Source organism: Ailuropoda melanoleuca, chromosome 2 (genome assembly GCF_002007445.2).
Source record: "Ailuropoda melanoleuca isolate Jingjing chromosome 2, ASM200744v2, whole genome shotgun sequence".
Taxonomy (NCBI): domain Eukaryota; kingdom Metazoa; phylum Chordata; class Mammalia; order Carnivora; family Ursidae; genus Ailuropoda; species Ailuropoda melanoleuca.
The window spans coordinates 86,558,370-86,580,966 of NC_048219.1; the positions used below are offsets into that span (position 1 = coordinate 86,558,370).

Genomic DNA, 22,597 nt, shown 5'->3' on the forward strand with positions numbered 1-22,597 from the left:
CTAAGATTTTTAACACGGATATAATAAGTTGAAGCAAAAAAGTATCTTTCTGATTTTTTTACATTATATAAAACTTTAATTTTCACACATGCATGCACATGCATTTTTAAATATTTAATGCTCTTTACAAATGAGGGACTAAGACCCAAAAATTCATTTGTGTGGACTGTTCTCTGACCATATATTTATGTGGCTACTTCATCATTATTTTGATATCAGTAAAAATATCACTTTAGAGAGGTTTGTCCTGACTCCCTACCCCCATCACAGTAGCACCCATTCCAGCCACCTTCAATCCCATTTTCCTGTTTTATTTTCTTCTTAGCCTCCATCACTATTATTTATGTCTGTTAGATGTAAACTCCAGGAGGTCCAGGTTATTCTTTCTTATTCTCTGCTGTATCCCCCAGCATCTAAATCAGCGGCTGTTACACAGAAGCCTAGTAAATATTAAGTAAATAGAGATGTAGTTACGTTAGAAATCCCTCTTCCTCATTTTTCCTGTTTTATGTGAACTAAAATGTTTATTTTAAATGAAGTCTGTGGGGTGCCTGGCTGGCTCAGTTATAAAGCATGTGACTCTTGATCTCTTGTGAGTTTGAGCCCCACATGTGGTATAGAGATTACTTAAATAAAACTTTAAAAATCAAAGAAATAAATAAATAAGCAAACAAATAAATAAATAAATAAAATGAAGTCTGGGGGCACCTGGCTGGCTCAGTCGGTAGAGCATGCATCTCTTGATCTCGGGGTTGTGAGTTGAGCCCCGTGTTAGGCATGGAGCCTACTTAAATAAAATTAATCAAATAAATAACTATTTCAGACTTCATTTTATTTATTTTTCTTGAAATAATCAGTTGTTTGTTCCATTCCCCTCATAATTTNGGGGCACCTGGCTGGCTCAGTCGGTAGAGCATGCATCTCTTGATCTCGGGGTTGTGAGTTGAGCCCCGTGTTAGGCATGGAGCCTACTTAAATAAAATTAATCAAATAAATAACTATTTCAGACTTCATTTTATTTATTTTTCTTGAAATAATCAGTTGTTTGTTCCATTCCCCTCATAATTTCTCTGAATCTTTATCACTGTCCTCAAAGCCCCCTTTTCCATCCTCATCTCTTAAACTCTTAGCAGATGACCTTGCTATATGACCTTAGCAGATGACCCTACTGTATCAGTAAAAGTGAGGACAAAAGATACAATCTCCTTCTACGTCCTAGGTCTTCATCTAAGCACTTATGTATGTCTACAACCATTCCCAGCTGCCTTCCTCCCATGTCAGAAAATAAAGTGCCCCTTACCCCTTCCTAAGGTCATCCTCTCTACCTGTGCCTTTGATCCTAGCACAGCTTATTGTAAAGTGCTTAAAAGAACAAGCTTTGGAATCAGCCATGCAGACTGCAGATTGGATCCTGATTTTGACAATTACTGTAAATTAATTAACTTCTATAAACCTCAGCTTTCTCTGAAGTGAGGATAGTCACACATACTTTAGGGTTTTATGATTTATTGAGATTACAGTGCTAAGTACTTAGAGTTCCTAGGATATAGTAAATGGTCAATAAAGGTTAGTTGCTGCTAATCATGGTAAATTATTAACATTGTCAATTCAGTTTCCCTGTAAGCATCTTTGTCACAAGAATTTTTGCCACATAACTAATTGGCCATAAGGCAATTTTACGTAAAAGATAAACTCACCAAAAATAAAATGGGACATTCATTTAAAAGGACATAATGAAATGTGAAAAATGAATAACAAAATTAAAAAGACTTCATTGTGAAATACAAAACATTTGAATACATCCAAAATATGTAGTATAAATTCATGGCAATACTATGCAAATAAAATGATTTCATTTTGTGGAATGTACCTAAGCACTTGTCTTCAGTCTTTCATTCATAGCATTATACATTTTGTTTGTTTGTTTGCTTGTTGAGTTGTCTCCTCATTTGGTATCACATTTTTTTTCTTTTTTCCCTAAAATTTCTTCCTTCGTTAAGAGAAGTATCATTTTCCAAATACTGGGATATATATTTGTAACTGATCTTTGCACTGTACTGTGAAAGCCTTCTACAATTTGTTTGTTCTTGGTACATTGTCACATGCCCATTGATAGATGGATCAAACTTCTGTGGTTAATGGGGGTACAAAACTGTGCCACTGTATAGACCATTTTGAGGGCTAAGATTTATATAATATAAAANTTGTCTCCTCATCTGGTATCACATTTTTTTTTCTTTTTTCCCTAAAATTTCTTCCTTCGTTAAGAGAAGTATCATTTTCCAAATACTGGGATATATATTTGTAACTGATCTTTGCACTGTACTGTGAAAGCCTTCTACAATTTGTTTGTTCTTGGTACATTGTCACATGCCCATTGATAGATGGATCAAACTTCTGTGGTCAATGGGGGTACAAAACTGTGCCACTGTATAGACAGTTTTGAGGGCTAAGATTTATATAATATAAAAATGGAGGTACGGTATCAATGGAGAAATGAAATCAAACTGTCAACCAGCTATTTTTTCTTTTACAGCAAAATTGCATTATGGGAAATTAGTTATACAGCAAAAATACCAGACGTGATAGCTCCTCCTCTAATGTCCCATCAGTCCCTTCTCACATGNCCTGCTTGTGTTCCCTCTCTCGCTGGCTGTCTCTCTCTGTTGAATAAATAAATAAAATCTTTAAAAAAAAAATGGAGGTACGGTATCAATGGAGAAATGAAATCAAACTGTCAACCAGCTATTTTTTCTTTTACAGCAAAATTGCATTATGGGAAATTAGTTATACAGCAAAAATACCAGACGTGATAGCTCCTCCTCTAATGTCCCATCAGTCCCTTCTCACATGTGTTCACCCCCCCTTACTCAAGTATACTACTTTCTTCCCTTGGCCTATAAACTTTCCCTTTTCCCCACATCTTTCCCTAAGCTACTATCTAATATTTTCTCTTTTTCATTCTTTTTAAAACAATTTTTGTCTTGTTTTTTAATTGAAGTATAGTTAATTCACAAAGTTACATTAGTTTGAGGTGTACAAAATAGTACATGGTCATCCACAAGTCTTGTGAGTTACCCTGTGCTCACCACTAGTGTAGCTACCATCTGTCACCATATAATGCTATTACAGTAACATTGGCTGTGTTCCCTAGGTTGTATCTTTATCCCCGTGACATTCATTCCATAACTGGAAGCCTGTATCTCCCATTCCCCTTCACCCATTCTGCCCATCCCCCCACTCCCTTCTCTCTGGCAACTATCAGTTCTCTGCATTTATGTGTCTGTTTCTACTTTTTATTTGTTTTGTTTTTTAGATCCCACATATAAGTTAAATCATGTTATTTATGTCTTTCTCGTCTGACTTAATTTCACTTAGCATAATACCCCCAGGTCCATCCATGCTGTCTCAACTGTCAAGATCTCATCCTTTTTTATGGCTGTATAATATTCTGTAGTGCATTTGCACACGTGTGTGTCTGTGTGTGTTTGTGTGTGTGCACATACACACCATATCTTCCTCATGCATTCTTCTATGGATCCTTGTGTTGCTTCTGTATCTTGGCTTTTGCAAATATGCTGCAATATACATAAGGGTGCACATATCTTTGCGAATTAGTGTTTTTGTTTTTAATTTTGTGAGAAACCTCTACTGTTTTCCACAGTGGCTACACCATTTTATATTCCCACCAACAGTGCCCACGGGTTCTTTTCCTCAACATCTTTGCCATCACTTGTTATTTCTTGTATTTTTAATAGTAGCCATTCTTCCAGATATAAGGTGATAATCTCGTGACTTTAATTTGCATTTCCCTGGTGATTAGTGATGTTGAGCATCTTTTCATTTGTCTGTTGGCCATCTGTTTGTCTTCTTTGGAAAATTGTTCAGACAGTTCTTCTGCCCATTTTCAATTGGAATATTTGTCTTTTGGTTGTTGAGTTGTATAAATTCCTTATATATTTTGGGTATTAGCCCCTTATTAGATATATCATTTGCAAATACCTGCTCCCATTCAGTAGGTTGTCTTTTTGTTTTGTTGAGGGTTTCCTTAGCTGTGCAAAAGCTTTTTTTGGTATGGTCCAAATAGTTTTTGTTTTTTTGTTCTTTGTTTTAAGATTTTATTTATTATTAATATTTAGAGAGAGAGCACAAGCGAGAGTGAGGGGAGGGGCAGAGGGAGAGAGAAAGAATCTCAGGCCGACTCCATGCTGAGCACAGAGCCCAACACAGGACTCGATTCCATGACCCTGAGATCATGACCTAAGCGGAAACCAAGATTCAGATGCTCAACTGACTGAGCCACCCAGGCGCCGCCCCCCCCCAATATTTTATTTTTGCTTTTGTTTCCCTTGCCTGAAGAGACGTATCTAGATAAATGTTGCTAAGGCCAGTGTCAAAGAGATCACTCCCTGTGTTTTCTTCTAGGAGTTTTATAGTCTCAGGTCTCCAATTTAGGTCTTTAATCCATTTTGAGTTTATTTTTGTGTAGTGTGTAAGAAAGTGGTCCAGTTTCATTCTTTTGCATGTTGCTGTCCAGTTTTCCTAGCACCGTTTATTGAAGAGACTGGCTTTTCCCCACTGTATATTCTTGCCTCCTGTGTCATGGATTAATTGACCATGTAAACTAGGGTTTATTTCAGGGCTCTCTGTTCTGTTACATTGATCTATATGTCTGTTTTGTACCAGTACCATACTGTTGAGATTACTACAGATCTATAGTATATCTTGAAATCTAAGCATGTGATACCTCTAGCTTTGTTCTTCTTTCTTAAGATTGCTTTGACTATTCAGGGTCTTGTGTAATTCCATACAAATTTTAGTATTATTCTAGTTTTGTGAAAAATCCTGTTGGTATTTCTCATTCTTGGCTCTCCCTAGGTTAATTTGTTCATTGTCCCTATTGCCTTACCCTCTTCAACTTCAGCCCACCTGCGGTCTGGTTCCTGCCTCCATTTCAGTATTCACTGTTTTCCTTAAGGTTAGCAGTGACCTTCAAGTTACCAAATCCTTTGAACAATTTTCAGTCCTGGTTTTATTGCCCCTGTGCTTCAGTTAACATTCCTTCATACTATTCCCTTGATTTCAGGATACCACCCTCTCCTGGGTCTATTCTCTGTCCACTCCTTCTCTGTCTCCTTCCTGCTCTGTTCTTCCCATTCCTACCCTCCGCTGTTTTCTTGCCATATTGCTCTTCTTGCTGTACATACTATTCCTGGGTGATCTCACGTACTTTGGCGGTTTCAACTCTTGGGTGTATTTGAGCTCTGCCTTCATCATCTCTTCTATGTTGACCTGATGGCCCTCAGGCACTTAGCACATCTAAAAGTGAACTCCTCTCTTAATCTCACAGCCTAGTTCCCAGACCTTTTCTTTATCCAATATTCTTTATATAAATTGGGTGGCCTCGTTCTTCGTTGTATATTCCAGACTAGTCAAGCTTGGTTCCTCCCTGCTATTTAACCTTCTAAGTACTCAAATCTGTTGCCTCCCCTCCAGCCACCGGTGTCTTAATTCAGGCCTTTATCATCTATCATCTGGACTGCTGCAGCAACCTCCTGTATGGTTTCTCTTTCTGCAGTGTTGTTTCCTTCAAATGCATCTTCTACATGGCCACCATAGCGCTCCATAAAGAGCAAACTTGGCCATGTCTTCTCCCTACTAAAATATGACTCATCACCTACAGACTGCAAGCTCCTTAGGGTGGCCTTCAGGCCTCTGAGTTGTTGGTTTCCTGCTCCTCCTCTCTAAGCCTCATTTTTAACCACTTCCTTCTCGAAATTTTAGCTTCCAGCAGTACCAAACCATGTGTTGTGTATACCCATGTATATTCCCAGCATACTCCCACGTAGGTACCATGCAGTTTCTTAGTTCTGTGCCTATACTTATGTTCTTTGCTACCTGGAAAGAAAGCCACGTCTTCCTACCCCATCAGCTGTCTTTTACCTACCTACCGCTCTTTCATCCTTGAAGAGGGTAGTTCTTTAATATTTTAGCAGTGGTAGAAACCTCTGAGTGTGTGATAAATACCTTAGAACCTCTCTCTAGAAAAATACAAATATTATCCAAATTTGCACATGATATAAGATTGTAACCCGAAATTAAAAACTCCTTCAGCTAAGGTATTATATTTTCCAGAAAATCCATCCTAACTCTCTATATATCTTTTTGATCTCCCTTTTCCCATATTCTTTTACATGATGTATATATTTTTATCATTGCATGTCCCATGTGACATTATAATTATTTAGTGTCTTCATTACTATACTTCAGATTCCTTGAGGGTGGTGACTATTTTACTCATCTTTGTATCCCCAGCGCTTAGCACAGCATATATCAGTTATCACCAAAAAATTGAGGTTGAGTGTTCGTAAGAACAAACCGTCTTTCACTGTGGACCATTTACCTATTCAGCAAACATTAATGAAAAGCCTGCCATGTGCCAGGCGTTTTGCAGGGTGCTGAGAATACAGATTAACATTAAAATATCCTTGTCTTCACAGAGCTTACAATCTTATGTCTAAGAAAGTGTGTTTAAATTAGACATTATAAAACTGTGTGGCGAGTGCTTTGGAAATACAGGATAGAATAGGATTATATAAAAAGATCAACATATCTTTGAGACTCAGTCAGAGAAGGCCTTCCTGAGGTAGTAATAATCAAGTTAAGACCTGTAGGCACTGCAGAGAAGTTCCTATCAGAGGACAATGTCCGTCCGTAGAGGTCTTGATATGAAAGAAAGAATATTGTATCTAAAGAACCATAAGCAGTTCCGTGTGGCTGAAAACATGAGTTTGGTGGGCAGGAGGGATGCAACAAGAGCCTGGAGGAGTCTTCTAAACCATGCTCAAGAGTTTACACTTCCTTCCAAAGTTCGTGGGAAGGCATAAAAGAATTTTATTCTTAAAGTTCCTAACTAATAGAAGAAAAGAGGAGTTATGGGTCACCTGGTTGGCTAAGTTGGTAGAGCATCTGACTCTTGATCTCCAGGTGGCGAGTTTGAGCCCCACGAAGGGTATAGAGGTTACTTTAAAAATAAAACAAAACTGTTTAAAACAAAAAAGAAAAAAAGAGGAGTTGTGTCAGAATGTGTGCATATGTGTATGTAGAGAAGGTTCTGCTCACCAGTAAAAAACAAACAGCTTTTAGAACACTGAACAGTGTGTCATGTGGATACTGTCTGATGCCAGCTTGAACCAAAACTGACAAAGTGGGATCCTGCAATCTCTTGGCTTTACACTGAGATGGAAACCGCTTTATATAGATGAGGCAGGATTGTGGAGAAGCTAAGAAAGCTCCATGAAAGAAAATACATTTAAAAATCAGTTTTTCTACCACTTTCCTTTTTTTTTTTTTAATTATAACTCCTTTCCCATAACATTTTGTTTTTTAAATACTTGCAAACAGGGATCTAACATAAGCAAGTTTCACTGGCTACTTTTCTGTTTGCTAGCTTCTTTGGCTAAAATGATAATCATAAGATTGCAGGAAAAAATATATACTTTCATTTTTGCCTAACATAAACAATGTTCTAAAACATGGATAATTTCAAAAATTGAAGAGCATTTTATCATCTTCTCCCAGTGTTATGGACTTTAATAAGTAGATCTTATATAAGTGGATCTTGTCTTTAATCTCTGAAATAAGTTAATTGTCTGGTTAGAAGACCTTTTATCTTAAAATAGTCTGTATTGGGCATTTCTTAGAAGATTATATATATTGACATTTGATCTTCTTTCTCCTCCAGATACTTTTCTTTGGATTTGGCTGGCTTTTCTTCATGCGCCAACTGTTTAAGGACTACGAGGTAAGAAGAGATCATTTTGGTTATACTGCTACTATATGAATCTAGATTGTTTTAAAATGGGCAAGAGTGGGGTGGCTCATTCCATTGAGCATCCCACTCTTGGGTTTCAGCTCAGGTCATGATCTCAGCATCAGGAAATCAAGCCCTCAGTTGGGCTCCGTGCTACACGTGGAGTCTGCTTGAGATTCTCCCTCCCTCTGCCCCTCTCCCCTCTTGTGCAAGCGTGTTCTCTCTCTCTCTAAAATAAGTAGATCTTTAAAAATAAAAATAGGGGCGCCTGGGTAGCACAGTCATTACGCGTCTGCCTTCGGCTCAGGGCGTGATCCCAGCGTTCCGGGATTAAGTCCCACATTGGGCTCCTCTGCTGGGAGACTGCTTCTTCCTCTCCCACTCCCCTGCTGTGTTCCCTCCCTCGCTGGCTGTCTCTGTCACATAAATAAATAAAATCTTTTAAATAAATAAATATAAATAAATAAAATGGACAAGAAAAATGCCTCTGTTCAAGAAAGGTCATGTTCACTTCCAAGATAGGAAGTATTAGCCAAATGAGTACTATATAATTCTTAAATTGGAGAATAGGATTAGGCTTCGTTGTTTAAAAAAAAAGCAATCCTATAGCCCAGGAGCACAACCGGCATCCCTTAGTAATATCGGTATATAGAACAACAGCAGACAGTTATTTTTTGGAAGAGAATTTAGTTTACAGTGTGTCATAAATGTTCCCATTCGTTCGGGTATCAGACCATCAGTGTTAATGACCTAAGTCATCCTAAGTTAATATCAAAATCTTAAGGCTGATCTGGTTCTTAAGCCGTGAGTTTGTAGAAACACCAGCCTAGACTGGACATTTCCTTATTAATCCTCATTTAGTGATCAGCTCAATGATTGTGGACTACTTTTAGATCATTTCTAAGATGTTCACCGTTAAACCTCTCTAAGGAGTTTGGTTTGTTTTCTGAAAGAGCCCAGGATTCTAGAGATTCTACTCTGCTCGATACTTTAAGGCCTCCCAGGGGAGGTTCCAGAATTGGTCCAAGGTCTGCAGTGTTGAATAAACCCTTTTAGCACTAACCTATATACATGTGTAAATCTATCGTTTTTATGTCAGTGTGCATCAGGAATTCTAAGTGCTACTTCTCACCCTGGCACTTCTTCTTGTGCTTTAAGTTGTCCATCCACAAGAGGATGATGGTAATAGTGCCCCATGATTTAGAAATACTACTTACTTACATCCGTTTCTTTAGCTCCAGGCAATATGCTATTATGGCCCTGTTTCCAATGACTTGAGAATTTTTTCATTGAGCTTTCTGACTTGTGACCAGATTATTAATTCAGTATTTCACGCAAGGAAATGACTTGTATTCTCTATTTGACGTTTAATAGGTACGTCAGTATGTGGTACAGGTGATCTTCTCTGTGACTTTTGCATTCTCTTGCACCATGTTTGAGCTCATCATCTTTGAAATCTTAAAAGTATTGAACAGCAGGTGAGTGAGTACTAATTAGCTCTTCTCATGAAGAGAACTGTGGGATCAGGTGAAAGACTTACCTGAATTCCATAGCTGAAAAAATCCACCATGTGGTTAGTTTAGTTTCAGTAACAGTAAAAATCACAGCAAATATGGGTCCCAATCACCTAATAACTGGTTTGACACAGATTGTGAAATAAGGAGGAAAAAAAAAGTCTGACCATTAGCTCTGAAGAGCTAATTGAGAATGAGGCTGTGAGAGCCTAGGCCCCAGGTTTCATTCCTAGAAGTTTTATTTTTCTCAGGCTGCTCTTTGAATCCTGCTAATGACCCTTCATATTGTTATGCTAATGAAAAAAATCTACCTGAAAAGATCAGAATTCCTCAGAGTTAGTTATGTATGGGCTTCTCTGAAGTCTCAGCTCCAGCTTTTACTTAGGTTACCTTTGTTGGTTTCACAGGTACAATGAAGTCTGATTGAACTTAGTATTCTTTTAAAGCATTTTTTAAAAGCAACTCCTATTCCCCTCCAAATAACAGACCTGTTTATTAGACAGCCTGTCCAAAATATTTCTAGCTTGTTAAACTGCAAGCTTGAGTTGTTTTAGACCATTGTTTGTGTGTAGAGTACATCAGCTCTTCTATGTTGACTTTTGTAGTTTTTATCACTGCATGGAAAAATCTTTTAATAAAGTGGCATTTGACTCTGTAATCAGCAATCAGTGCTGAGCTAAGCTATATAATTTGTTTCAGACTCCTGATACTTGAGACTTACAGAGAGACGGTATTCTCAGATGCCCTTGAGAATCCGAGTTGATAATTAGTGTCTCTTGATAAATTAAGAATTTGTAGTATGATAAAACTAGAGTATGTCCTGACTCTTATTTTAACTAGTTCTTTAATAATCCAAACCTTTTTTGGATGAGCAGGATACAGATCCTATGACTATCAAGAAGAGACAAGTGTTCTTTTACTTGCTAATTACAAATAATAAATCACAACCAGGAACTTTCACTGCTCTCTAACCAGAGGTCAGCAAGTCGTTCTGTAAAGGGCCAGATAATAAACATTTTAGGCTTTGTAGGTAAAAGGTTTCCATCACAACTACTCAGCTGTGCTGTTATAGAGTGAAAGCAGCCATAGGCAATGTATAAACAAATGGGTGTGGCTGTGTTCCAATAAAATGTCACTTATAAAAGCAGGTGTCAAAAAAATAATAATAATAAAAAAGCAATACAAGCAGGTGTCTGGCAGGCCATAGTTTGCCATCCTCTAATCTAAGTATCAAAAGAAAAGACTATGGCTCAAATATTCTATAACCAAAATTATTTTTGATAGATGGTGTCCCCACCTTTTAACTCATTTATAATTAATCCATAGAATAAGACACATCACTCAATTACTGTGATATATAATTCTTAAATAGTTTATCTTAAAGAATATAGGAAGTTGCATTGCTAAAATCTGGTTGTTCTTTGGGTGCTTTTTGGGGGGTTGGGTTTGTATAGACTGAGACATGTTCAGTTACACCTATTCCTTTCATACTAACATTTGGCCCTACTATGTAACAGAAATATGGGCCTTGACCATGCATTATTTTGGTGCATTGACTTCATTCAGAATAGTTTTCAAAGAAGAATCTTGGCCCTAACAAAGAATATTCTTTTGACACCTCTGAGCAGAAGTGGTGTGGCCTCCTATTCAAATATATAATCTTGTTAGGATCCTTAATTTTCTCAAGAGAATGTCATTTACTCTCAGCTCAGAAAAAAAGTTAAAATACATGTTCACTTTTAATTGGCAATATGGGTCACACTTGTCATTTCAAACCCACTGCCTCCCAATATCTTTTAGAAATTTAGCTGAACTACTAAGTACAGTTGCCCAGAGAATGTGCAGCTTATTTGTTTCTTTAGGTGCTCTAAAGTGGATTAATCCAGAAGAGTAAAAAGCTGTCAATAGATCTAGACTAAATGGTATTGGCTTTTGGTAGCATAGCTTTTAATGAATAGCTCTTTGTTTTATGATGCCTGCTGCCTGTATTGGGGGGGAAACGGACCACCCTCTGAAACTCATTCTGATGTTTCTCTTGAAAGGATGTTGTTGAATACTTTAATTGCCTTCACATTTTCTTCTTTAAGAAATCTTTGGAGAAATTTCATTCTTGGTAATAATTCAGTAATAATAAATCAGTAATAATTATACTTCCTTGAAGCAATTGGTTTTCCTATAACACTGTCACTTATTTAACTGATCAACTTTTCTGTTTCACATCGACCGTTAGAAACTTCAAGCTAAATTTATGATTCACTGATAATCAAGTTTCTAGAACTCTGTGGTGGGTATTTTCATAATAGTCATCAGACCTGGCCTACTTTTATACCTATCTTTCCCATGTTTTTCCTTTCTTTTCCTACTTTCTTACAGTTTATTTCATCATCCTTTATTTCATATATCCTCATAAGCCACTTAACCATTTAACTTTTTGAAACAAGGCCCAAGTGTAAGTTTAAAAATCAGCAAATGCAAAAGACACTATCAAGAAAGTGAACAGATTCCCCAAGAATGGGGAAAAAATTTTGTAAATTACTTACCTGATAAGAGACATCTATCTAGTATATATAAAGAACTCTTAATAGTTCAATAATAAAAAGCCAACACATTGAAAAATGAGTAAGGGATCTGACTAGGCATTCCTCCAAATAAGATACAGATGGCCAGTAAGCACATGAAAAGATGGTTAGCATCATCAGCCATTTGCAGGGAAATAGCAGTCAAAACCATGATGAGACACCACTTGATATCCCTCAGGAAGGTTGTAATCAAAAAGACAGTAACAAGTGTGGGCAAGGCTGTGGAGAATTTGGAACACCCCTGTACTACTGGGGAGAATGTAAAACGATGCAGCCACTCTGGAAATAGTGGCAGTCCTCAAAAAATTGAATAGTTATCATGTGACCCAGCAGTTCCACTCCTGGGTACATACCTAAAGAGAAATGAAATATGTCCACACAAAAGTTTGTACCCAAATGTTCATAGCATCACTGTTTATAATAGCTTAAAAGTGAAACAATCCAAATATCCAGCAACTAATGAATGGATAAACAAAATCTATATCCATATCCATACAATTGAATGAATATTATTTAGCCATAAATAAGAATGAAGTGCCTTGAAACCATTATGCTAAGTGAAAGAAACCAGACATAAGGTAACATGTAATGTCCAGAATAGGCAAATCCATAGAGACAGAAAGTAGATTGTTTCCCAGGGCTGGGGCAATTAGGAGAAAAGGAGAGCTAATGGGAACAGTTCCACTATGGAGTGATGAAATGTTCTAAAATGTATTGTGCAGACGGTTGCACAACTTTTTGAATATACTAAAACCATTGAATTGTACACCTTAAATGGGTGAATTATACCTCAGTAAAATTGTAATTAAAAAAAAAAAGTCCACGGTCAGGGGTTGGGCAAAATGGGTGAAAGGGAGTGGGAGATACAGGCTTCTAGTTATGGAATGCCTAAGTCATGGGAATAAAAGGCACAGCATCAAAAAAGAGTCCTAAAAATATTTTAATCAATTCATAAAATACAGTTTATAAGCAGTAATAAAAGTAGTCATGCAAATCAAATGTTTATATTGAAGATGCAAAACAAGTATTTAAGTCTTTATAGCACATTTACTATTTATAGCAATTACTATTAACATTTATTTTCTTTTGATGATGAGACTCCCAGTGGTAAATGAAACAATAGTCATTTTCTACCAGTAATAGTATATGTTGATATGTTATTATGCACTGCCTATGAATATAACTAGAGCATTAACATTCTCATTTGAATAAGTAAAATTCATAGGAAGTTAGGATGTTCATGTATACTTTTCAGAACTCTGTAATATATTCTTTAACCTCTGTAAAGAAGCAGGCAGTAACAGCCTACTTGACTAATTGGATGGGATATATTTGGTATTGAGCTCAAAGAGTAAAATTTAGAAGAAGACTAAAGAGAATGAAAGTTGCTGCCTTCTTCCCCTCCTAGTGATGTTCTTTGATATTTATTTCAGTTCCCGTTATTTTCACTGGAAAATGAACCTGTGTGTAATCCTTCTAATCCTGGTTTTCATGGTGCCTTTTTACATTGGCTATTTTATTGTGAGCAACATCCGACTATGTGAGTATTTGTAAACGTGAGTATTTTACCCTCTCATGTCAGCACATAGATTGAGATGAGGATTTGTAGGGATTGAGGCTGTGGAGAGCTTCATTTCTATGTTACATTCAGTAGCAACTGTTGTTTGGGGATGCGTCACACACAGCATCTTAAAAAGTGTGGCACAAAATCAATGTTGAATGATTAGGTAATTTGTGCTGCTACAGCTGTATTTCTTTTTGTACTGTAATATCTCCCTTAACCCACATCTTAATTTCAGCCAAATTCCTCTTACGGTGATTAGGATGCTTTCTCTAAAAACTGTATTATTCCATCACTCATTTGCCTAGTGAACAACCCAGCCAAATACTAATATGATTCCATATCTGTAAGTAGAGCAAGCTCTTTAATATAGATCTGTTTAACCTTACAGTCTTTCTCTTCCTTCCTAGTGCATAAACAGCGTCTGCTCTTCTCCTGTCTCCTGTGGTTGACCTTCATGTACTTCTTCTGGAAACTAGGAGATCCATTTCCCATTCTCAGCCCAAAACATGGTAAGTGTGTATGTGGTGGGGAGGGGGAAATAATTGTTTATCATTTTCTAATTTTGAAAAACAACTATTTTAAAACTTCTGATTGTGGGAAATATAGCAAGTTATTTCTCTAAAAACAGTCTGGTTTTAAACTGAATTTCCTTTCATCCTAGGAAATACCAAATACTGGCTTTGGAAACTACTTCTATGATGTTAGAGCAAGAATTTTTGACCTTAGGTTAGTGAATGAACTTCAAGAGAGTAAGGGGTGGGGAGCATTGTCTTTAAATTTAAAATTCCTGATATTGTATGCAGAATTATGGGGCAATATTTGTATGTGTATTTGGAGCTAAAGTATCCACAAGCTTTTATTAGATTCCCAAAGGGGTCAATGACCCAAAAGATAAATGACCACTGCTCAAGTAATGATAAATATTGTCTTTAGGGAGTATATGTATTTTAGGAAAGAGCAGTGACATAAAACAGCCAAAATTAATAGTTAAAGAAAAGCTTTCTAGGAATCGGTATCTCTCCTTACACAAAAAAGTTCATTTTATTTTATTTTTTTTATAATAACATTTTTTTATTATATTATGTTAATCACCATACAGGACATCCCTAGAAAAAAGTTCATTTTAAATACAAGAGCAGAGGCACCTGGCCGGCTCAGTTGGTAGAGCATGCAACTCTTGATCTTGGGGTAATGAGTTCGAGCCCCACGTTGGGTACAGAGATTATGTAAATAAATAAAAACTTAACAAAATCTTTTAATACAAGAGCAGATCATAGAGCCCTAATTTCTGTGCTAAAAACCATGAACAATGATCTGTCAGCCAAAAGTCCTTCCAGAACTACTTCAGAAATATATATATGAATATATATATATATGCCACCTGTAATGAATATATTGGCACTTTGATACTGGAGGTTTAAAAAAAATACACATCTATTCATTTCACTGTCCTGCTGTATCAGGATTCTTATAGCAGAAAACAGAATCTACTCTAATTTAAAGCAGAAAGTGATTTATTTTAGGGTATTAGGGAGTTTATAGAATTTTTAGGAAAGCAAGATGTCAAACTTAAATGCTGCAGAGTGAAGAGTAACATTCAATCATGCCACAGTAGTCAACTGGAGAAAACCCCACTGAAGTTGTCACTGCCACTGGGGACCTATGACGTCAGGGATCAGATAGTAGGACTCATTCAGTGACCACAGTCCCAAGTGCTGTCCACACTCCCATGTTATTCACTTCTGTATTTGAGGTCTCACATGGGCATGTGAATCTGTACAACCTAGGTACATTCAGAACCTTAGTTTCAAGGAAATCTGGGAAAGAATATTTGGCTTTCCAGATTCTGTAATACAAGAAGACATGCTAGAAAGGTATTAGAATGAATGTTGAGTAGACCAGTGTCTAGAATCTACCATGAATCCATCTGTGTCTGCTCTTTGCCTGTAGCAGGGATCTGGAAGAGAGAGGTTATGAGATTATGCTGCAGGAGGATCAGAGAAATTGCACGGTTTTAAAAAGCATATGCAGGGGCATCTGGGTGGCTCAGTCCGTTAAGCGTCCGCCTTCAGCTCAGGTCAGGGTCCTGGCATCGAGCTCTGGGATCGGGCTCCCTGCTCAGCAGGGAGTCTGCTTCTCCCTCTCCCACTGCCCCCCACTCCCTCCCCTGCTTGTTCACACGGTCACTCTCTCTCATATAAATAAATAAAATCTTTAAAAAAAATAAATAGCATATGCAATATCCTAACTATTTTTAAATTAGAAATAGCTACTTGGAAATTTCAGATAACATTTAAGAAGGTCAAAAAAGTTCAACACTAGGCTACCAAAAACATTCAAACTCTTAGCATGGCATACAAGACCTTCCGTGGCCTGACTACTGCTCTCTTTCTCTGTGTCTGTCCTCCAGTCCTACTGAATTACTTAAAGTTTCTAGAGCTGTTCTGTCAGTCGGGACATTCCTTCACCTCTTGTTTATCTGGAAAATACCTATTCTTGGCAATATTCAGCTCTTATCAATTCCAGATTTTTCTGGCCATCATTAGAGGATATTAATTGCTCTCACCTCAGTGTACTTATATCACCTATAACTGTTATAATTACTTGTTACCTTTTCTGACTTCATGAACTCACAAGCTCCCTGAGGACCCTGGGGTCAAAAACTATACCTTGTCTTTCTATTCCCAGTGTCTAGCGTGGAACCTAGCACATAAATATTTAATGCATGTTTATTGAATCGGTGAATTAAAAAAAAACAATTTTGGTCTCTCCAAGGTAGTAGATGAGTTTAAGAATGTCTGGATAGGAATTTAAGATTTGCTTATATGAGTAGCATGCACATGTCCGTAGAGGGAAAGATTTGGAGTATAGAGGCCCTGACAATATAGCTCTTGTGTAAACTTTCAAATAAGCCCAAGAGAGACAAATTTGTGATATCAGAAATGAGGGACAAGAATTATAAAAAGACCCCAAGGCTGCTTACAATGATAGCACAAGCTGACATGCACCCCAAAGACAAGACTCTGATATCTGTCTCCAGCTTTCTCCTTGTAAGCAGTCAGCTCACATGACCAGTGTAGCCTGGGGGAAGATGAAGACCATCAAATCTTTTGTATCTTTCTCCTTTTTTCAAAATTCTGTGGAGATATCCTAAAGAAGACACTGGAGGGAAAAGCTAGGGAAATAGTTTCAGATTTAGTCTTCCTTTGTGCTCCAGAAAATAAGCATTTTGGTTTTATGTCTGATGTCTAATTTTGTGACTAAGAGAAGTAAGTAGGAAGAAAAGTTTAGGCAATGGACAAGAAGCAGCCAGGCTTACCCTGCCATCTTAGAGCTTTTCTAGGACTGTCTCAATAACCAGTATGATTTATTACCGTGGAGACCACAAAAACACTGTAAGACCCAATCTTTACCTATAATGAAAAGATGTCTGTGAAAGTACTCCTTGTGCAGTGCCTGAACCGAGGAAGGTTAGAAGGCATTCAATAGTGGGAAAGAGTAAGGGAGGCTAAGAAAGTATATGAAGTGTGACAAAAAAATAATAAAAACTTAAAGCGTATGAAGCTAGAAGGAATCTGTGTAGCAAATGGCAACAGAGAGATGGTCTTCTGCCTGCCATTTCATCCATCTGACTTTCCACTTATTAGCTAGAAAACAAGTAAAGGTCATTAACTTTATTGAAATGCTAGGATAACGTAGATAGTATCTTCAAAGTACTTTAGACCGGGGAAAGATATTTAATAAAGGGACACCACCTTAAAGGGAATAAAAGTAGAGGGGACATTTTTCTAGTTTTTTATATTTAATAACCTGTATTAATCTCTTGGATTTTTTTGTTGTTGCTGTTACTGGATAATTATATACCTACAGTCAATAAACACTTGCTGAACACCTTCCAGGTGCCAGGCAGATCGATAAGATATGATTCCTTTCTATAAAGAGGATGTAAAGAGGTTTGTGGGAAGTAGAATGAACAGAATTTGGATGAGGATTTAGTCATTCATATAAGATTCCACAAATACTTTTTGAACACCTAGTTTTATTTTACATGCTGGAGATATAACCATGAATGAAACAAACTTGGTTTCTGCCCTCCTGAAACTTACCCTCCACCAGGAAGGACTGAACAGTAAATATATAAACAAATAATTGCCAATTGTGATCATTATCAAGGAGCAAACAGGTTACTATGATAGACAACAGTGCAGATAAGAATGCCAAATTCGATGCGAATGGTTAGAGTCAGCCTTTATGAGGAGGTATTTAAACTGAGATTTAAAGGACAAGACCAAAGGCACAGGAGACATTATGTAAAGCCCTGAGGTATAAAAGACTGGTATATTCAAGGGGGAGCAAAAGACAGAATGGAGACTAGAGGTATAGATTTTTCCGTTTTGGTGACTAGGTAGTTGATGATGTCATTCTCTAGGATAGGTAATGCAGGAGAAGGTAGATAATCCGAACTTGGGATATGTTGAATTTCAGTTGCCTATGCACATCCAAGTGGTGTTCAGCAGGTAGTTGGAGACACAAGTTGGCAACTTAGGAGGAAGGTATGGATTTATTAATCCTTACGGAAATAACTCCAGGAATCTAAAAAATTAGGCACCATCAGATAAACGTTATTAGATGAACCTGGGGAAACTGGCAAGATCACCCATGGAAAATGTACAGAGTGAAATGAAAGAGGATTCTGGCCCATTCTGAGCAGAGAAAGACCAAGAAAATAACAACTAGAGAAGTAAAAGGAATAATTGAGGTAAACGGTATAAAAGCCAAGAAAGGAAAATGATTTCAAATAACAATGATTCAGGCGCCTGGCTAGCTTAGTCGGTAGAGCATGAGACTCCTAAATGGCAATGATTCAGTGTCATCAAAGGTCAAATAAAGCATGGATTGGAAAATGTCGTTGAATTTTCCATCAGAAGAAAATTCATGACCATATTATAGTAATGGTTAAGAGCATAAGTTGTAGAAGTACACTGCTTGTGTTTGAATCCGAACTCTGCCACTTACTAGCTGTGTGGCCTTGATTAAGTTACTTACCCTCTCAGTGCTTCTATTTCCTCATCTGTAAAATGAGGCTTTCACTAATACCTGTCTCATAGGGCCGTCATGAGGAGTAAATGAGTTCATACTGCTTCAGACAGTGCCTGGTATATAGCAGGTGCTTGATGAGTTTTGCTATACTATTGCCATTACAATTATTAGTGAAAGCAGTTTTCTTCAGGTAGGAGAATGGAATGAAAGCTGGCTTGCAGCCAGTTGAAGAGTAAATGGAGGTGAAGAAGAGGGGATAGTAAGTGTAAGTTCCTTTCGAAAAGTTTGGGTATTAAGGGGGAAATAGAGGATTGGCAACTAGAGGTAAACTCAAGGCTAAGGACAGACTTGCTTAGGAAGGAGATTTGAAACTAACTGAAGGCAAAGAACCAGCAAAGAAAGAAAGATTGAAGACAAGAGACAGGACAGGTGATGGGACAAGATTCTGGAGGAAGTAGAAAGGAAATAAGATCAAAGTACAAGTAGAGAAGCCTTCTCTTTGGACACTTTCTTGTTCTAGGGGGACAAGTTGGGAGGATGATTGCAGATGTGGATATAGTAGAGTGAAAGGAGTATATGTCTAATAACTTCTGTAATAAGGGCATTAGCTAAGGAGAACAAGGATTGGGAAAATGAATTAAAGATTTTCTGCTGGGTGGGGGTGGTGTGGCACCTGGTGGCTCAGTCAGATAAGTGTCCAACTCTTGATTTTGGCTCAGGTCATGATCTCAGGGTTGTGAAATCAAATCCCATGTCAGGCTCCACACTCAGCAGGGAGTCTGCTCGAGGTTCTGTCTCTCCTTCTCCCTCTGCCCCTCCCCACCCTACATTCGTGCTCTCTCTCTAAAATAAAAAAAAATTTAAAGATTTAATTTATTTATTTGAGAGAGATAGAGCAGAAGCAGGGGTGAGGGGTGGGAGAGGAAGAGCAAAGAGGGAAGGAGAAGCAGACTCCCCGCTGAGTAGGGAACCCAACATGGGGCTGGATCCAGGACCCCAAGATCACAACCTGAACCGTAGGCAGATGCTTAACTGACAGAGTCCCCCAGGTGCCCCTAAAATAATTTTTTTTTTAAGATATATCTGCTGAGGGGAGTGGGAAGAGATGGCTGACCAAGGGCAAGAAAAGGATTTCTCAGTAGTGCCATAAGCTCTGTTAAGACTAGAGAACATAAACCTGTAATGGCACCATTATCCCAATGCATTCTAGCTGTTTCAGCAGCTCAGGCATGGGCACAGGGAAGACGGAGTGTTAGATTGATCCAAGATTGGGAGTTTTCAGGATCAGCGCTGGAGAAGGAGCAGAGTCCTAACGAGAGAGGTTGAAGCAAGTAAACTTGGAGTTCAGGCTCAGTGAAGAAGGAAATGGAAGGTAGGAAAAAGCAAAAGACTATAGAGACCAGAGGTCACAAAGAGCTCTAAAATGGTATAGTGGAAACACAGGAGCAGGAGGACCGGAATATTGGAATTTCAGTTTCAAAGCTAACCAAATTGCTGAACGGCAGCTCTGGTGTTAGGTCAGAGTGGATAATGCTGAAGTGGATTCCATCCTAGAAATAGAAAGTGAAAACAAAACTCGTTTTGTCCTGCGATTCCAAACTTCCTGGCTTATTCTTCAGCATCACTTTCTCTCATTTATCCCAAATATCAACACATTTATTTTAACTACATTTTCAGCTTTCTCAAATAATCAGAAACAATTGATAATTAGAATACAACTGATAATCTAAAACTCTCATATCTGCCTTTAAAATACTCATTCATGTATAAATTCAGCTCGTCCGTTAGATGTCTTATGTGTATATTGACAAAAATGAATAAGACCTGAAGAGCCTATTATGACCTAAGGGGAAAATGTATATATTGATGGTAAGTATAGTGGAAAGTGTAACCTGGTATTTATACTTTTCCAGCAGATTTACTTTACTAATATTTTTTTGCCAAAGCTTTAACTAAAAGTAATTTGCTTTGTTAGAGTTCACACTACCTTGAGTAAACAAAAAATATTACTTGCAAATGTTATTTTAATATTACCATTGCCTAGCAATAGAGATGATTCTGGAAGCATATGGGATAGGAGGAAAATCAATAGACTTTCATACATTTATTATGGAAGAGCTACATATTGATAATTAAATTTAATTTTAAATTTAATATTGATAATTAAAATTTGGCTTATTTAAGTTGTATGTAATGGTTGATGTTTTCTGTGATGCTTCCTCTTGCAGTACAAGCATCTTTATCACCTGACATTAAGGTGCTTTGATGTTTTTAGGGATTTTGTCCATAGAACAGCTCATCAGCCGGGTAGGTGTGATTGGTGTGACTCTCATGGCTCTCCTCTCTGGATTTGGTGCTGTCAACTGCCCATACACTTACATGTCCTACTTCCTCAGGTAAAAAGAACCTTGTCTCTTTTTTTTCCTATTACTTCACGAATATATATGTTCTATCATGCCATCATCATTAATACTTGAATATTAGATCTGTGACACTGCCTTTTTATTCTTTCCCTCTGTCCTTATGGACATTGTCCTAGTAATCTCTCCAAATATAAGTCTTATCACTTATATTGTTTGCTCTTTGTTTGTCCTACATTCACTTATTTTTAAAATGGTTATTTCGGGGCGCCTGAGTGGCTCAGTTGGTTGAGTGTCCATTTCTTGATTTCGGCTCAGGTCATGATCTCAAGGTCGTAAGATAGATTGAGCCCCACATCGGGCTCTGCACTTAGCAGGGTGTCTGCTTGAGATCCTCCCTCTCCCCCTTCCTCTGCCACTCCCCCTGCTTATAGGCATGAACACACTCACTCTCTCTCTCTAAAATAAATAAATCTTTTTAAAAAATGGTTATTTCAGTCAAATTCTCTTTACTTCCTCTTATACTTTTTAAAGGCACATTTCTCATGGACAGCAATGTGAGCTAATCCCTACTTCAGTAAATCAGTTCCTCCTAAAAGTGGAATGGTAGAAGACGATGCCAAGTTGCAAGAGTGCTTCCACATACTCATAAATGTCACTGGACCAAAGCTAAGAAAGCCTATAAGAGAGCCAGTTACCTTCTACTGCCCTGAGACTGCAAAACTTTTAGCTGTAAAAAATGACAGCAAAAGCATTTTTGCTTTTTATAGTCATTTTAATATTCTCTAGAAAAAGTTCCTTGAATTACTGGGTAACAACTAAAGTTTAGGTGTTTCTCCAGCTGCCTTCTATTTATTATGCCCAAGGATGGGATCCCAAAACATTGCTAACCGTTGTGCTTATTATAGAAATGTGACTGATGCAGATATTCTAGCCCTGGAACGACGACTGCTCCAAACCATGGATATGATCATCAGCAAAAAGAAAAGGTAAGATATCAGCACATTAAAAACCTTGTACTCTTAGAATTTCTCAACAAGAAAATGTGACTATGAATTGGGGCTAATAGGGAATTTTTTTTTTTTAAAGATTTTATTTATTTATTTGACAGAGATAGAGACAGCCAGCGAGAGAGGGAACACAAGCAGGGGGAGTGGGAGAGGAAGAAGCAGGCTCATAGCAGAGGAGCCTGATGTGGGGCTCGATCCCATAACGCCGGGATCACGCCCTGAGCCGAAGGCAGACACTTAACCGCTGTGCCACCCAGGCGCCCCCTAATAGGGAATTTTATCTTATTCGTTTTTATAATAAATTAAAGCACCATCAAAGACTTAGTGTCTAGTCTTGCATGAAAGATATTTTTCAAATTCCGTTTATTTCCTGACTTTAGATAAATTCTCTTGAGATAAACTGTTAGTATAACGTTTACATTTGAAGGCATTCTGCACTCAATGCTTTAAAAGTTATTATCCTACATTTTTATAAACATTTGTATGCCTGATCATTTCAATCTCTTCAACTTCCTTTTCTCCAACTACCTTGAAAAATCCTTTAAGTCTTCTAGCTGTTGTCATTTTTATCATTTAATAAGTACTTTTACAATGTATGCTTTTAAAGTGGCATTCCTAGAAATCTGTATCAGGTGGGTTACAGTCTAGGCTGTAGACTCAGACTGTCTGAATTTGAATCCTTGGCCCACAATTCACAGTGTGGCCTTGAGGCATTAC

General features: G+C 37.6%; 1 protein-coding gene across 12 annotated transcripts in view; it reads left to right on the forward strand.

The window, feature by feature from the left end:
• Positions 1-22,597, forward strand: part of LOC100482276 (Golgi pH regulator) — a 60,713-nt gene that overhangs the window by 1,298 nt on the left and 36,818 nt on the right. For 7 of the 12 annotated variants that reach the window (XM_034642992.1, XM_034642937.1, XM_011231470.3 and 4 more), the window contains exons 2-7: positions 7,745-7,804; positions 9,188-9,291; positions 13,340-13,446; positions 13,878-13,979; positions 20,786-20,906; positions 21,779-21,859. In XM_034642992.1, coding sequence (XP_034498883.1) covers positions 7,745-7,804; positions 9,188-9,291; positions 13,340-13,446; positions 13,878-13,979; positions 20,786-20,906; positions 21,779-21,859 — 575 coding nt within the window. The remainder of the gene's footprint in view (positions 1-7,744; positions 7,805-9,187; positions 9,292-13,339; positions 13,447-13,877; positions 13,980-20,785; positions 20,907-21,778; positions 21,860-22,597) is intronic. The other 5 variants (XM_034642999.1, XM_034642959.1, XM_034643003.1 and 2 more) reach the window with 2 other exon arrangements.